At 37.7% G+C, this 18,193-nt stretch overlaps 1 protein-coding gene across 1 annotated transcript in view; it reads right to left on the bottom strand.

Annotated features, from left to right (window-relative positions):
• Positions 1-18,193, bottom strand: part of UGP2 (UDP-glucose pyrophosphorylase 2) — a 59,083-nt gene that overhangs the window by 24,706 nt on the left and 16,184 nt on the right. The window contains 3 exon segments of the mRNA XM_017854927.1: positions 15,524-15,545; positions 15,547-15,629; positions 17,034-17,161. Of these exon segments, the coding sequence (XP_017710416.1) occupies positions 15,524-15,545; positions 15,547-15,629; positions 17,034-17,161 (233 nt within the window).

The raw sequence follows: 18,193 nt of genomic DNA on the forward strand, positions 1-18,193 counted from the left end.
CACTGGGGCCTATCATGGGGAGGGGGGAGGAGGGAGGGATTGCATTGGGGAGTTATACATGATATAAATGATGAATTGGTGGGTGCTGACGAGTTGGTGGGTGCAGCACACCAACATGGCATAAGTATACATATGTAACAAACCTGTACGTTATGCACATGTACCCTAGAACTTAAAGTATAATAAAAAATAAAAATAAATAGTAATTTTAATTATTCTAAAATGAACGTTACTAACCTATGGAAAGGAAAATGTGAAGGTAATTTTTCCAGTGGTGGATTGAATCAGTTGACATATTCATAACCCTCACAGTCCAAAGGCAAAAATTTGTAACATTTTTACATGTAAGTAAACAGGTCTTTTCAAAGAGCTAGTTAGAAATCTTGGCACCAACACTGTCCTCCAAACAACTACATACACCAGTACTAACCCAATCATTCATGCTCAATATCCTTCAATATAATCTGCTACTTCAGCAGTTACTGAAGTCAGCCTTAGTAAAATTCTAAGCAAAAACTATATATTTGGGAGCCAGAATTATAAAACTCACTTATTTTCAGTCTAAATTTTGCACTGTATTCTCTAGGAAGCCAAACTTGAATAGTGTGCCTTTTTGTTATATTAAAGCATCAGAGCAATTCAAAATCCAATGACCGATTACTACAAATAAAAGGTTAGTTCTGTATTAAATGTGTCAAACAGCAGTTAATACAACAGCCAATGGAAAAATGATCAACTTGCTAATAAATAAAAATCTAAAGAAAATTTAGAAATTTAAAATATTTTCATCTCAACTGGCAAATATGTTTTAAAGTGATAATATTAAATGCTTTAATAAATACAGTGAGATTGGCAATAAAACAGACTGTAGGTCTCTACTCAAACGTCAACTTAGAGAGAACTTCTCTACCCAGCCTATCTAAAATATTACCTCTACCCCTTCATTCTCTGTTCCTTTATCTTTCTTTTTCTTTATTTCACTTATCACTACTTGAAATCACATTACATATTTTTCATTGTCCACTTCTTTACTAGATTGTAAACTAGAAACTAGATGAGTGGAGGGTTTTATCATTATGGTTCTCTACTAATATACATACAGTTGGTGCTCAAAAAATAGCTGTTAGACCAACAAATTAATATGAATGGGAGTGCAAATTGATATACTCTTTTTTTTTTGAGACGGAGTTTCACTCTTGTTGCCCAGGCTACAGTGCAATGGCACGATCTCAGCTCATTGCCTCTCAGGTTCAAGTGATTCTCCTGCCTCAGCCTCCCAAGCAGCTGGGATTACAGGCACATGCCACCACACCCGGCTAATTTTTCTATTTTTAGTAAAGATGGGGTTCCACCATGTTGGCTAGTCTCGAACTCCTGACCTCAGGTGATCTGCCCACCTCAGCTTCCCAAAGTGCTGGGATTACAGGTGTGAGCCAGTGCGCCCAGCCTGATATACTCTTTTTGGAAAGCAATTCGAAATACATAACAAAACCTTCAAAAGTTCATATCGTCTGAAGAAAACACCATTTCTGAACATTTATTCTTAGAAAATTCAGAAATGTAAAGTTTTACATTTATTACACGGTTTTTATAATAGCAAAAAATCGGAACCAACCTACCCAACTATAAAAGAATCCCAAGAAGTAACACACGCTGATACGCTCACACTACCATCAACTACAATATTTCCTTCAAGTGATTAACTGAATCCATTGTCTTATTTTCCACCATCAAGAAATTAAGAAAAGACATTTCATTTCCAAGGTTTTGCCATGCTTAATGATAGATGATCAAAGAACTGATCCTATGATGGCCATTAACCATCCTTCCTAAAATTTCACCTAAACTTTGACAACTTAATGCCAAGGACACTGTGCAAAGCCTCCTCGGCCCACTAAACACCACATAATGAACACACACCAATTCTTTAAACATCTCCACCTCCACACAATATGAAAACAGGTACTTAATTATTTTAATAGCTACAACAGTCCTCTAAGACAAGGCCTCTTACATTTATCTTGAGTTTGGTAGACACAGAACCTATAAACATGGTTGAAGTTGCTGGTTAAAGGTAATTCTACATATAACCTAGCGCTTGCAGTATGTGAATCTAGATATCCTTCAATAAAACTCATCAAACAAAATACTCACCTAAGCATGTTCATAATGTTGTTTAGTCTCATCAACCTGACAGAGTAGAGGCCTCCTGCAATCCTGAAGGTTAAAGAATTAGCTAAAGCATATCTTTGCAATAACAAAAATTTGTTAGGATAGATGAGGTTATTTAATACAATGAAAACTGCAGACTAACATGTTTGATAAAGAAAATTATAAGAATGTAAATATGGTTCTTCTACTTTATAGAATATTTTGCTAAAAATAAAAACAAAGTATTAAATTATTCATGAATCATAAATGAAATGTACATCAAATTAAGTACACTGATAACAAATATATAAACATATATTTAAAACCAAAGGTGAAGAATAAATATGAAAGTTATAGAATTTTAAAAAGAAGCACAATCTAGACTCTTAATTCCATTGTTTTTACTATGCCCAGCATAATACCTGACATATAGGAGGCACTTCATAAATATTTGTTGAATGTGTAACGATAGCAATCTTTGCTATGGTGGAGCCTTTGCCAGAATGCCTGGCACACAGCAAATGCTTTTATGAATTTTATCAATAATCCTCACTAAAATCCTATGAAGTAGGTTCTTTGATTATTTCTAATTTTTATGAGTCAGGAAACCAAACTTAAAGCAGTTAAATAACTTGCCCAGTGTTACATGGCTAAGGAGCAATGAGGCTAGGACAAATCTCTTAAGCCTGTTTTTTTATCTCACTGCCATTACTAACAAATTGAAAAAAAGTGTTAAATACACTGAAGGCAGAATGAATTCAAAATGTATACGTAGGTGGTCTTTGTAATAGTAGGATTTTTTAGTGATTTACATAGAGCTTGAAGTAATTTCTCAGATACCTGTTCACTGTGCACTTGGTTAAGATTATAGTTCTCTATCATAAAATTAGGGATTTTAAAACTATAAAAATTCACACAATAAACATCATAAATAAACAGAAATTAAACTACAAGGTCAGCTATCCCTGATAAAGGGTGTTAAAAATAAAAAAATAAAAAACCAGGGAAATTTCAAAGTAGCCACTTCAATAACAGTGACCAAGAACCATGAGAAATCTGTATTTCCTATGTAATTTGGGGTTTCAGATTGAGGAATTTAAAGCACAGCTACTCCCTATTTGCTTCCTAAAAAATACATTTCGCTTAGCCTGCTATAAGGCACAGGACCGACCTTCCATCCCCTGTGTTTTCCAGCATCTTCTTATTTCAGCCACAATGATCCCCCAATTGACAATGAGCTTGCGGAGTGGCCCCTACTTACCTTGCCTACCTTCATTTCCCACCTATTTGCATTCTTATTCTCTAGGAGTACTATAAAAATTACAGTTCTTAGAGCACCTTCTGTTCTCTCATGCCTGTGGGCCTTTGCATACCACATTCTCTTCAACCTGGAGTTATCTACCCCTGATTTTTTGGGCAAACTTTTACTCATACTTCAAGTCTCGGCTCTAACATTACCTCTTATTCTTAACTTGATTAGGACTTCACCAACTCACCAGCTGCTCCTTCTCCTGCTACACTGAGCACATATACCAGAAACTCACTTATTTAATTATTTAAAACATCTGAACAAGTAGTCAGTTAATTTTAAAAATAAGTGCAAGCATAGAATCATGAAAAAGTTTTAGATATATTAACTATTTTAACTCTTTACAAATAAGCCTACACTCATTCACCAAGGTCTTTTGCTTAGTTATAGCACGAATCTGTTGACCAGAGCTGTGTCATATTTCTTATATAAGCCACATCAATAATATACATTCTGCGATTTTCAGTTTCAGTTTCTTCCAAGTGGACCAAGAGCTTAGACATTTGTGAAACAATTTGCATGCAGAAGAATCATTCTAGATTTATGCAATTTTCCCAGTCTTTCATAGTTGTCACACCTACTCAACATGTTTTTTTTTTTTTGCTATTCATCTTTATCCAAGTTTCCCAAAGCATTCAACTCAGTTTTCATAGTAAGAGTTTTTTAAAACCCATTTCACTAGTTTATATAAAATTTAATTATATTATGTCATTATAACCAAGATAACTAGCATGAACACATTTGAGAACAAGCACAATTAACTTTGGTGAGCAAGCCACTCACTTTGGTGGGAGAACATACGCATAATAAAAAGTAGACCCAAGGCCAGGTGAGGTCACTCACACCTATAATCCCAGCACTTTGGGAGACCTAGGCAGGAGAATCGCTTGAGCCCAGGAGTTACCAGCCTGGGTAACATAGTGAGAGCTTGTCTCTACAAAAACTTGGAAAATTAGATGGGCATGCTGACACATGCCTGTAGCCCCAGCTACTCAAGAGGCGGAGGCAGGAGGATCCCTTGAGCCTACAAGTTCAAGGTAACAGTGAGCTATGGTCACACCACTGCACTTTAGCCTGGGCAACAGAGTGAGACCCTGCCTCTTTAAAAAAAAAAAAAAAGTAGACCCAAGCATTCTGAGAATGGAGAACACCAGTTATTCTTTGTAGGTAGAAGCCAGTTAGTGAAATATCTCCTAAACCACATTCATAGCTATTGCCCAGTTGCACAATAAACATATTTTTGTACAAACATCTCACTAAACCAAAAATTCAGAACTGGCTTGCTATTGCATGCCTGTGTTATTGATTCCTTCAGCCCTCTAGGCAGCTGGGCAGGGCTGGAGGCAGTCACAGTCTCCTTCCCAACTAAACGGTCTCTTTACCCTACTCATTTTCTATGTAAGTAACACGGGAAAATTTGGGAAACACTGTGTTATACAAAATTTTAAGTTCTTTAAGGGGAGTGACTGTCTTTATTTTTGCATTTCCAATAATTAAAATAGTGGGTATTTGATAGGTTTGTAGAATATACGTAATGAATAAAGGAGACTTCGATAGCCTCACATAGTGACTACAAAAACTTGGAAAATTAGATGGGCATGCTGACACATGCCTGTAGCCCCAGCTAAACCAGAAAAAAGGACTTCAGACAGGGAGATGTGACTGTTAGGGGTAAGACTGGGCCAGAAGAGCAGTGATGGGAAATTAGTCTTCTAAATTATTTTATTTATTTATGAATTTATGTTTTATCTCTCCCACTAATATAGAGCTCTATGAGTATTAGGCCCTTGACTATCTTGTTCGCTTGTATCTCAGTGCCCAATGCCTATCACACAGTAGCTATTCAATAAATATTTGTTAAATGTATCACGGGAAGAACTTCAAAGAGAAGTGAGGGTATTTCAGGCTCTAAAGGAAGGAATGGAACCTGCTCTACTCTACTCAAGGAAAGACGGAGAACTGATGGAAAGGCCATACTTTAAAGACTTTCAAGTTTCTTTCGAACATCGATGGCAACTGGTGAGTGTTCTACAATACATCACAGTGATTAGGAATGTGGGCTGAGGTAGACCTGGACCTAAATTCTGCCTTATTAGCTAAGGAAACTTGTGTGGATAACTCAATCCCTCTCAGCCTCCACTGTGTCTTCCATTATGAAAAAAGGATAATAGTGAGCTCCTAGAGTCATCTGAGTAACATGTAAGAAATACATGTAGAAGAGTTGAGAACAATGCTTAGCACATTAGTGCTGAATAAATGTTTGTTGCTATTGTTATTAATACTGTTGTTGATAAGCACATAAAGTATGCCACATTCTGTGCACTAGAGATAAAGAAAGGGATGTACTCCTTATTGTTACTACGGGATACCAAAGAACCAGGTCTTGGGGCCTATGTACCTGGTTCATCAGGGCCCCTTCTCTTAGGCAACTTACTCTGAACTTCAGTTTCCTCTTTTGTAAAATGACATAATAGTACCTATCTTCCAGGTCTGTTATGAATATTAAATGAAATCACAAACATAAAGGATTCAGCACAATGCCTGACATATGAGTACCCAAACATTAGCAATAATCATTAACTACAGGATATAGAGCTTTGCATACATAACTTTTACAAAGTTTTAAAAGGAAAATGCTTAAAGCTTTGCTTCATTAAAACCAAAACTCTTTGAAATGGTGTTTCATGTTCTTTTGAAATAAGAGAATATTTTTCAATCTGCTTTTGGCATTAGGACTATATGTACAATGAAGACACCTGTCTTAAACAAGCCTGTCTATAAATAGAAATCTGTATTTAATGGCCCACTTCTACTTCTTTCCGTATTTAGTCCAGTCATAGGTATTCTCCTTGTACATCCATGTTTCTTCTCAGCTATCTTTTATATATTTTCACTTTTGACCTTGAAAGAAAAATTCCATCAGTACTCTTAGTAATTACCTTGTGCTTTGTTTGACTCAGTGGGAATTTTAAAAATGAGATACAGGTAACAAATTAGCTTGGATAGCTTTATAATGTTTCTAGTTAAAAATAGTGTATCTTTGCAACTTTTGTAAATCAAACTATTCTAAAATTAAAAGTTAATTTTAAAACACATATTGTAAGTTGCTTCTCACTTATTCAATGCTCATGTGTTAACCTACTTATAGCATTTTATTTCTTCCTCTTGATGTACTTGCCTCTCAAACTCCTGTAACTACTGCCCTTTCAATAAAAATTGTAGGAATTTCTAAAATGCTAAAGAGATATAAAACTATAATGCTCCCAACTGTGCACTTTAAACCTGGAAAACTAGAGAAGAGATGACAATAAAAGAATTGGCAGAAAACTCAGATGAAAAAAAAAGAAATAAGTAAAACACTGTGGTTACAGATGGCAAACAATCCTACAAAGTAGATAGTACCTATGAAGAAAAGGTACCAATTATAATCTAGAATTTTTATAGAAATTTTAAGAAGTGGCCAGGTGTGGTAACTCATGCCCGTAATCCCAGCTCTTTGGGAGGCCGGGGCGGGTGGATCACGAGGTCAGGAGATTGAGACCATCCTGGCAAACACAGTGAAACCCCGTCTCTACTAAAAAACAAAAACTTAGCCAGGCATGGTGGCGGGCGTCTGTAGTTCCAGCTACTTGGGAGGCTGACTCAGGAGAATGGCGTGAACCCAGGAGGCGGAGCTTGCGGTGAGCTGAGATTGCGCCACCACACTCCAGCCTGGGAGACAGAGCGAGACTCCGTCTCAAAAAAAATAAATACATAAATTTAGACATTTTAAGAAGTTCAAAGACTTCTGAGTATTTTCTAAGTGTAAAAGGTAAAAGTGATATACAGATGGTTTAAAAAAATTCTAACACTACAAACAGATATGTATATTCATCACCTTTTTGTAGAAATCAGCTGAAGTCATAAAATTAGTCAGCCTTGTGGAACATCTGACCCATATCCTTATCAGCTAAGAAGATAGTTTTAAAAGAACATTCCACTTTAGTATGGATTAGAAAGGACAAAGGTAGATGACTCAGGGAGCTGGAAAGGAATGCTAACAGAAATGGAGTTCCAAACACGAACCTGCTTACGACACAATCTGTTCCAGTAAAGTCCTTAGTAAAGGACTAGCTCTTTACTAAAATCATCTTGTATCTCCCTTCTTATTAGCCTACCTGTGGGCAAAAGAAGTTTCAGAATAACTAATAATCCTAAATGCCAAAAAAAAAAAAACCCCACAGCCTCTTACATCATCCTGCTTATGCTGTATACTAGCCTTAAACTCTGAGGTATTGAATAGCCTGTGATTAAAGCAGTGTAAAATACAATGATAGTTGTTTTTTTTATTTGAGGCAGAGTTTCGCTCTTTCACCCAGACTGGAGTGAAGTGAGGCAATCTTGGTTCACTGCAAACTTTGCCCCCCAGGTTCAAGTGATTCTCCTGCTTCAGCCTCCTGAGTAGCTGGGATTATAGGCACCTGCCACCACACCCGGCTAATTTTTTGTATTTTTAGTAGAGATGGGGTTTCTCCATGTTGTCTAGGCTGGTCTCAAACTCCTGACCTCAGCTGATACACCTGCCTTGGCCTCCCAAAGTGCTAGGACTACAGGCATCTGCCACAGTGCCCGGCCTACAGTGGTAGTTTAATTATGTAATTCACATTGTTGGAACAGCTCCAGAGAAATGGGTGGGAATGGGGAAAGGCCAGAGGCTTTATTAAAAACAAAGTTCTATAAAAGGTTAAAGGGCTGGTATGGGTGTGTTAGACAAAAGACAAGATGACATAAAACAGTGAGGAGGCAAGGCTGACCTCTTTTTTGGATGTATAAATGAAGAAAAAGGCAAGATCTGCTTAGCTTGCATGTTTAAGGGAAAATCTATAAAGAAGCCCATTTCAAAGGGGCACAAGAAAAAGGTTGGAGATGATGGAAAAGTTCTGTATATTGATTGTGGTGGCAGTTACATGACTATGAGCACCTGCCAAAACTCATAAAAATGTGCACTAAGAGGGGGGAAAATCCCAAAGCTATTAACAGCTAAAACTCTGATTAACCTTATGAGGTTTGCTTATCACAATGGAAAACAAAAACAAGCATCTTTTAACTAACTAATTGGGTTGATGTTTTATAATATTGAAAAATTGAAACCAACTGTTTGAGTTTTATAATGAAGCATGGTTTTACGATTTTGTTTCAATCTTCTCTCCCTCAAATGGAAATTGAAGTTTCTGATATCTCCCCAGTGCAACCCACCAAGAGAAGAGGGAGGATCTCAGTCTGGAACAGGGGCTGCAGTGGCAGGCAGACAGACTCAGCATCTGGCTCTCAGGGGCTTTCTTCTGGCTCCAGACATGGAGCAGCAGACCCATCTACCATATGCTCCACCACCAAAGAACGGCTACATGCTATTCAGTTTATTATTTTTAGACACCTACTACTCTCAAAGCTTTTTTCTCTTTGATCATCCCTCTATCCTCAGGGAAATCTTGCCTCAAGGTTACCCCAGGAGTCTAGCCTAATGCCAGAAAGTCTTTGCTGAGCCTCAAGCCAGTAAGATCCTTCCACGGCACCCTATGGACTGTTCCTTGCTTGTTCTGTAGTTAGCTGTTTCTGGACCCATTTCCTCCACAAACATGGGGCCAAAATTCTGAAAAGAGATCAAGACTTATTTTTGTAGCACCAGCAACCAACTAGTGCCTCACAGAGAGAAGGTACCCGAGAAATGTATCTTGAATGAGATTCTAGGACAGTATTTCTTATAATCTTTACAGGTCATGAACCCCCCTTTGAAAATCTAATCAAAGTCAGGTAATCTACTCTAAAAATGTACATTTACACATAGTTTCACATATAATTTTAAGAAATCTATGAAGGGACTGCAATTCCTACAAAGACCTCCCAAATTGAGATGTCTGGTTAAACATTCTAGTCTCATCTGAGCTATACAATGCAACAAGTGAAGTGTCAGCTGTTTAAGTCTGATCTAGAACAAAAAAATGAATTAGTAGGCGACCCCCCAAGTAAGAGATGTCAGGGAAGAAAAGAAGTAGACATGGGCCGCCCATCCCATTTTATACAAAGATTCCCCCAGTATCTGTATTAAATAAAGATAATGGGGCCTGGCATGGTGGCTCATGCCTGTACTCTCAGCACTTTGAGGGGGCCAGGAGTTTGAAACCAGCCTGGATAACACAGTAAGACCCAGTTTTCTACAAAAAAAAAAAGATTTTTATAGTTAGCCAGCCATAGTGACACATGCCTGTGGTTCCAGCTACTCAGGAGGCTGCGGCAGGAGCGTTGTTTGAGCCTAGGCGTTTGAGGCCACAGTGATAAAATCATGCCACTGCTGCACTACAGCTTGGGCGACAGAAGAAGACACTGTCTCCAAAAATGTATATATGTGTTTTCATTCCATTGTAAGACATATGATACACTTAGGGAGTAGAATACCAAACTTATCTTTATTAGTTATCACTAGCCCTGTGACACATGAGTTGAGGTCTAAGAAGACTATCTGTGGGGTAGAAATTGGAATTGGAGTGACTGGCAATGTTCAAATAGTATTACCACCTAAACTCACACTCTGATTTTCCTAATAAATTCAATTCTGTGGAACTGAACTGTCCTCTACTTTGGACACAAAGGCAGTAGTTAGAGACCCTGGTCCAACAATAATAACCTGGAGTCTATCAAATCAAATATGTAACTGCCATTAAAGTTCCATGTATTTACTATTGCTATTTCTAAAGTGAAATTATAGACATGTAACCAGAATGGAATGAATAATTATGGGCTTGTTGTCAGTTCCTTTATCAGGTCCCCATTTCTGAAAGTCCTGTACACAAAGGAATGTGAAGGAAGGTAATCCCGAGAGAAATTCAAAAACGGTTTAATTCATCATGAAATCAAAAGCTGAAGTTTTGGCAATATTTGCTAAATCAGTATTAGTATGTTCGCTTAGTATCAGTATTTCTATACATTACTGTTTTAAAACTTTACGTCAAAGAAACGATGAGACTCTTTGGTATTCAGCCATATCCTCAGAGCCATTTATTTAAATGCCACTAATTCTTTTCTGTGGAATACTTTTTAGAATCTCATTTGTGTGTGTATGTCTACATACACACAAAACAAGTCTCTAACGGCTTTATTACTGGCTAGTTGCAGCTGGGAAATCTTTACATGCTCAAAGCAAATCATCCTATATGGCATACTGTGTCAGATGCTTGGCCAGACTGCCTCAAGATTTTTTTTTTAATGTGCAAACTTTAAATGCACAGTGTACTATGGTTCACCTTCAGGAAAAAAAAAATGCTATGTATCTGTACACATAAACTATAAGTTGCTCAGACTTCCTTATAAACAAACAATAGCCTTTAATGTTTTTGTACTGACAGACTAAGAAAAACTCTCAGCAATTTTACGGAACAAAACAAAACTCCATTGGAGCTAAATACCACATTGATGCATGCTATTCTCTTCATGCTAATTCTCTACCCTATGACCCCATGTGACTCCTCCCCATTCGCAAATATACCTTCACTCTTTTGATCATATTTAATATTGAAAAGAAAAGTCGTGGTTTTTTTTTTTTTTTTTTTTTTTGACACAGGATCTCGCTTTGTTACCCAGGCTGGAGTGCAACTGGGCTCAAGTGATCTTCCTACCTCAGCCTTCCAAGTAGCTGGGACTACAGGCACATGCCACCAGGCACAGCTAACTAAAAAAAAAAATTTGTAGAGGCGAGATCTATGTTGCCCGTGCTGGCAAAAAAGCCTTCTTTAGAGAATATTTTGTATAGAAATGAAAATACATCATCACCAGGGGTCAGTGCCAGCCATGTGACTAACAGATTTTAAATTAGCGTTCAACAGAACCTGTCAGCTCCAATACCTTCTTGAACGGGCCCCATACTTTCTCATAACTCTGATCTATTTCCCATTCCTCTCCATGCCCAACATGTAAGCTTGGCAAGGACCAAGACACTCTCATAACCTCTCTGGAAAACAATGAAATGGTCCAATGAAGCTACACATGCTGGCTTGTCCTTCCTTGCCCTAATTTTAAAACATTAACCTTAATATATATATATATTATATATTTGTATAATCTTGATTATTACATTTAGTTAACATTTACAAAGAAGGAGCAGAGCACTATCCATAACTCTATAAACTGGGTTCTTGTTAGCCATAATTCAATAAAACATGAACTCAAAAGACTTCTCACAAAACATCTATGTACTCACCAAGAGCTAAAACGAAGCATTCAACACAAAAGGTAAGAATGAGTAAAACCTCACAATATCAAATTTCAATGTCTATCTATAAAGTATGTCCTTCAATCTAGTATTTATGAAAACTATTTTATCTAAAAGTGGTTAAGGCAGGAGGTCACTTGAGGCCAGGAGTTTAAGACCAGCCTAGGCAACATAGTGAGACCCTGTCACTACAAAAAAAAAAAAATTGGCCCAGCCTGGTGGCACATGCCTGTAGTCCTGGCTACTCAGGAGGCTGAGGCAAGAGGATCCCTTGAGCCCAGGAGTTCGAGGCTGTAGTGAGCTGTGGTTGTGCCACTGCACTCCAGCCTGAGTGACAGAACAAGACCTCATATCTAAAAGAAAATAAAAAATAAAGATAAAAATTCTAAAAGTGATCATCTGAAATGACAAAGGCATATGAGGTCAGTTTTCTGAGAGCCAAAGAAATAAAGAAAGCTACTAAAGATGTTCTGAAAATACATACGCTAAAATGGGGTCAGTAAACGGGCCAGATAATAAGTATTTCAGGTTTTACAAGTCACACTGTCTCCACTCCAACTATTCAACTCTGCCATTGTTGCAAAACAGCAGTTATAGACAATACGTAAATGAATGTGTGTGTTCCAATAAAACTTTACTTACAAACCAGGTGGCTGACTCTGCTAATTGTCAACCCATACACAAAAACATAGATTCATTGGTATGACAATGTTTATGTCACACCTTTGATACAAGACATACAATGTTTATGTCACACCTTTGATACATTTCTCATTGACATGAGAAATGTTACTCTAAATGGCTGTTCTTCCACAGTAATTTCTTTTCACTTAGGAATATAAAATATTATTTGTATTTTTTTTAAAAAAGACCTATGTTCACTTTTAAAAATTACGTTTTGAAAGGAAAATTGACCTCTATATAATCTCTAAGGCCTGAGAAAGGAAACCTATGGGAAAGAGAAGAGTGGGAAGAGGAGGCTGGAAGGAGGCATCCAATAGAACCAAGGTGAACAAACATTAACCCACAATTTGTATTCTCAGAGCTATCTACAAAAGCTGGTAACATGCATACTGTATATAAAACACATTTGTGCCCTCAAGAAACTCATGACATAGTTGAAGAGCAAACTTATTTTTTACCTCTGCATTCCAAAATTTTCAACATTAAGGGCATACAAGATTGCAAAATACATTTTTTGAAGAAGCTTAAAACTTAGGCTTCAAAATAAAGACACTTTTAATGAAGACTTACACTTTTATAAACAGAAAAAGACCGCATGAAATCATATTACATCCAGAATTTGTTCTATATTTCTATTCTTTTGTCCTACATCAATTCTGTATTACTATCAGTAACTATGGCTCACTACACGGGCATAGCCTCCTGGAAGAATTTATCAGAACTTTCTTGGGAATGGGGTAGGGTAGTACTGAATTGAAAAAATCCCAAGGTGATTCTGATTCCTCTTCTCCTTCCTTCTCCACCCTCTGAACCCCACTTCAAGGATCCCTACTATATATCATGATCTCTCAAAGTACAAAAGATAGATTTCTCCACTGAAAAAAAAAAATTCTTGAACCTTAAAATATACTGAACATAATAAATCTGTGTGCCTTCCTTCAAGTAGGCTCTATCTCCAAAAAGTTAAGTTTGTATAGTAGAAAACAAAAAATTCCCAGGTCTGCAAGCAAGAATTAAGACCAAAACCACTGTCAGGAACAGTGGTTCATGTCTGTAATCCCAGCATTTTGGGAGGCCAAGGGAGGCAAATTGCTTGAGCCCAGAAGTTTGAGAACAGCCTGGGCAACATGGCATAACCCCATCTCTACAAAAAAACCCACAACAATTAGCCAGACATGTTGGTAAACACCTGTGGTCCCAGCTACCTAGGAGGCTGAGTGGGAAAACACAAGCCCAGGGAAATAGAGGCAGCAATGAGCCTTAATCATGCCACTGTACTCCAGCTTGGGTGACAGAGTGAGACTGTCTAAAAAAAAAGAAACTATACTTCTATACCCAGGTCCAGGTCCATCATAAACTATATAAGGGAGGTTACTTAAATTAGGATAATTCCTAAGCAAAAGGTGTAAGTGTTTCAAGGAGGGGGGAAATAAATAGTGCCTAAATTTATTATAAGTTTAGGCTGTTCCCAAACATTTTTAAAAATCTGACTGAATTTATACCTACTTATTTTCTTAAACAACATACCTATCCAGAAGAATTCTCTTCTAACTCTTTCTTGAAAGAAAATACTATTAAATCTACTACTTAAAAGTAGAAAATAAATCACTTCATTCACAAGGGCCAAGGAAATCAAAGACCAAAATAGCAGACGCTAAAATGCATATTGTAATTATTAAGCATTACAGCCAAGAGGAATTTTAGCTTTAACATCAAAATAAGAGACTCTTTAGAGTGAACATTATGTGAGATTTTATTTTTTGGCTTCTTTTTTTTATACTAAGAATGTCATGCATAATTTTAACAGTTTAAGAACTGAAAGACATTTTCCACATGTGCAAATAAACATACTTCTAACTAGGCACTATATATTTAATTTTCTCATTAGGAAAAATAAGAGGGATTCCATTAGCTTGAGCTATGATAGATAGTATATAAATTAACGAGTGAAGCTGTATTCTAATAATACTTTACAAACACGGGTGGCTTTCAAGCAATAGTTTGCCATACCCCTGCTGTATAAACAGCCCAATTTTTAAACCAATATTAGATTATGTAAGATTATAGACATATAAAAAAATGAACTATCTATATTTAATTATTCCACTGTTATCAAGTCTTTTCTACTTGCAGTGAAATGTGCCAAAAGAAGCATGGTTCCAAAGTGCTGAAAGGACAGGGAAGAAAGCCAATGTGTTAACCAAATCCTTAAACAATCACTTCATTTAGATCATCCATTCAACAAGTATTTGCTCAAGACACACGAACCCCTGGCTTCGGGATCTAATATGAAAGACAACACAGTTACAAACACGACTAATTAGGCTAAGTGCCACATGATGGTAGAAATAACCACTAACATTTGCAAAATGCTTCAAGGTTTAACATATTTCCACAGAAATTAAAAAAGCTTCAAAATAACCCTGTAAAGTACATAAAGTACTTGGTATTATTCTCATTTTACACAAAACTCATAAGCAGAAGAGCTAGGATTTGAACCTCCAATACTACTATCCATACCTCCACAGTGCAGCTTTCTGCTAGAGGCTGACAGATGTACAGGCATTTGAATAGAACCTCCAAGAATGGGCAGTATTTTGATAGAAGAGACCCTGGCATTCCGAGAAAAAGCACATACAGAAGTCCAGAAGCAAGGGAATACAATGTGCGCAAAGGTAACGCTAGGCTAGTTCACATAAGGCAGATGGGAAATAAGGCTATAAAGATGAGTTGAAAGCCAGAAGAGAGCTTTAAGGTCTGGCAAAGAATCCATGACCCTATGGGCAATGAGAAATCAAATGTTTTGGAAGAGAGAAGGAAGAAACAAAGTAAAAGAAGCTCTTATGGTATATTTAGTACTTTGCAAAACAGTCGTTTCATATCCAGGGATATTGGGTACTGCCACAGGGAGATTAGACTGTTAGAGAACCTCAGCAAGACTCTGAGAGGTCTAAAAGAAGAGAAAGGAGCTGAAGCCTGTCTCCATAGTTTCAGGATGAGGGGTCAGAGAATTTAAAGAAAGTCCTGTCTTGTTTCACATGATGATTGTAACAGGTCCCCTACACTACCCTACCCTCCTAAGTTAAACCAGCATCCAAAATTACCCTAGATTTTCCTACATTTAATCTAAAACTTACCGAATCTTCAGGGGTCTCTGGATTTTCCCCAATCCACAGAAGGCCCCTTTTCTTGCAAAAATCTATGAAATAGCTTCCGAAATCCATCCAGGTCTTTTTTAGTGTGCTGTGAAAATAGAAGTCATTGTTACAACCAGCACAATGCTAAATATTTAATAAAAACATAAAGACAGATACAAGTTACACATTTAAAATATCTTTGAATGAAATTCTTATACCATTAGGACATGGAGTGAGCAGAGATTTTTTCACATCCTAAAAGCTAATAGAGGCTGGGCATGGTTGGTGCACACCTGTAATCCCAGCACTTTGGGAGGCTCAGACCGGTTGATCACTTGAGCTCAGGAGTTTGAGACCAGCCTGGGCAATATTGCAAAACCTGGTGTCTACCAAAAAAAAATACAAAAACCAGCCAGATGTGGTGGTGTGTGCCTGTAGTCACACCTACTCGGGGGCTGAGATGGGAGAATCACTTGAGCCCAGAAGTTGAGGCTGCAGTGAGCAGAGATTGCACCACTGCACTCCAGCCTGGGTGACAGAGTGAGACCCTGTTTCAAAAAAAACAAAAACAAACAAACACCATTTGTTTAATGGGAATTCCAACTGGCTCTGTATTTTTTTTTTTTTTTTTTGAGACACAGTCTTGCTCTGTTGTCCAGACTAGAGTGTAGTGGCGCAATCTCGGCTCACTGCAACCTTCGCCTCCCAGGCTTAAACCACCCTCCTACCTCAGCCTCCCCAGTAGCTGGGACCACAGGCGCACACCACCATGCCTGGCTACTTTTTGTATTTTTTGGTAGAGACAGGGTTTCACCACGTTGTCCAGGCCAGTCTCAAACTCCTGAGCTCAAGCAATCCTCCTGCCTTGGTCTCCCAAAGTGCTGGGATTACAGGTAGAACCACTGCGCCTGGCCACTACACTTACTTACCAGTATCTTTCTCTACTTCTAAATGAAAATTAATCTTCACTAAAAGAACAAAGAGAAATAAAACACAGCTAGCTTCAAAACATTAAGTATAAATTGAAATATAAAAATGAAAATACTAACCCATTGCTTTATAAGTAAAAAAGTGAATGCCTCCCAGTTCTGGGAAACTTCTATTACAATTGTCAAAGTAGCATGGTTCTAACAGAATTGACTCTTTGGAAACAGCATGCAGGACATATGAAGCTAACCTCTCTCAATTCCAACTGAACACAGGTATGCATTCCTCCACCCAATGACATCAAAACACAGAACAAAGTATAATTTGGTTCTCATTATTTTAATGACTTTGAAAACTTCCTAGGCTTAAATGAAAAAAAGATGATGGATTTACAAAGGGCAAATGTTAAAAGCCCTTAATTGTTAAGCAATTCTATTTTTTTTGTTGTTGTTTTTGATGTTATCGTACATCTTGTGCTGATTTGAGGCTGGATGATGATGATGATCACTGGCAGTAACTCAGCATGAAGACAGATGAAGCAGAAAAAAAAAAAAAAGAAAAACCACTGTAGAGACCTCCTTACCTCAAACTCATGTGATGATGCTGTGGTGAGTATTTTTTCTAGTTCCTTCTTCACAGATAATTCTAGCTCTTGCCGAATGACTTCTTGGAACTGAGAAGCACCATCTTGAGACATTGCTTTGCTAAGATCTTAAAACAAAAATATAAAACCATCAACTGAAAACTCCAGGAAGCCACTCAAACAGCTGGTAAGCTATAACTGATCTATTTCTGGTATTCAGCAAATGAAAAGGGCTCAGTCTCATGGTCCCCTTATCCTGTGGCAGTAATTCAGTGGTGTCAACTAGTTAGGACTTGTTTCACTCCAGTTTCATATTCTCCACTAAACAAGAACCCCTTGAAAGGTACTGGCAATTCCAAGGTGCCTCTACTTTCCTGTATCAACGTTTTCATTTTAAAAGGAGAAGGGCATAGGGCTGCCTGCCATCTTCTGGTTCCCAATTTCAGCTAAGACTTACGTGTGTCAGACTAGACTTTTAATGCTTTTGGCACACCTGGGCACTTCTGTGACAGATGGATCTCACTAAAGGTGACAGAAATCCCTTTTAAATAAATACAAACAAAAAAATAGAAAACCACAGAAAAAGGCTGGGCAACGGCGGCTCAGGCCTGTAATCCCAACACTGCGGGAGGCTGAGGCGGGTAGACCCTGGAGCCCAGGAGTTTGAGACCAGGCTGGGCAACATGGCAAAACCTCATCTCTACAAAAAATACAAAAATTAGCCAGGTGTGGTGGCACTTGTCTGTATTCCCAGCTACTTGGAAGGCTGAAGCAGGAGGATACCTTGAGCCGAGGAGGCAGAGGCTGCAGTGAGGCAAGATCGTGCCACGGCACTCCAGCCTGGGTGACAGAGCCAGATCCTGTCTCAAAAAGAAAAGGAAAAAAACAAAAAACAAAACAAAAAACACAAAAAGAAACACCCCAGACCCAAATGCCTTGGGAGAAAAACACCAACACAAGCGGCTGTTTTACACTTTATCTAGAAATTAATCATCTTATTTACTTCTCATAAGATAGGGACAACTGGATTATTGTCCACCCCTCCCCTTCTATCCTCAGTACTTGATTCAATCTTATTTTTAAAATGTATTTGTAAAGTTTATATTCAAATATTTTGTTTGATAACTAGTTATTTTTACAAATGTCTGTTAATTTAGCAG

Source organism: Rhinopithecus bieti, unplaced genomic scaffold (genome assembly GCF_001698545.2).
Source record: "Rhinopithecus bieti isolate Rb0 unplaced genomic scaffold, ASM169854v2 scaffold_36840, whole genome shotgun sequence".
In the NCBI taxonomy this organism is placed as follows: Eukaryota; Metazoa; Chordata; class Mammalia; order Primates; family Cercopithecidae; genus Rhinopithecus; species Rhinopithecus bieti.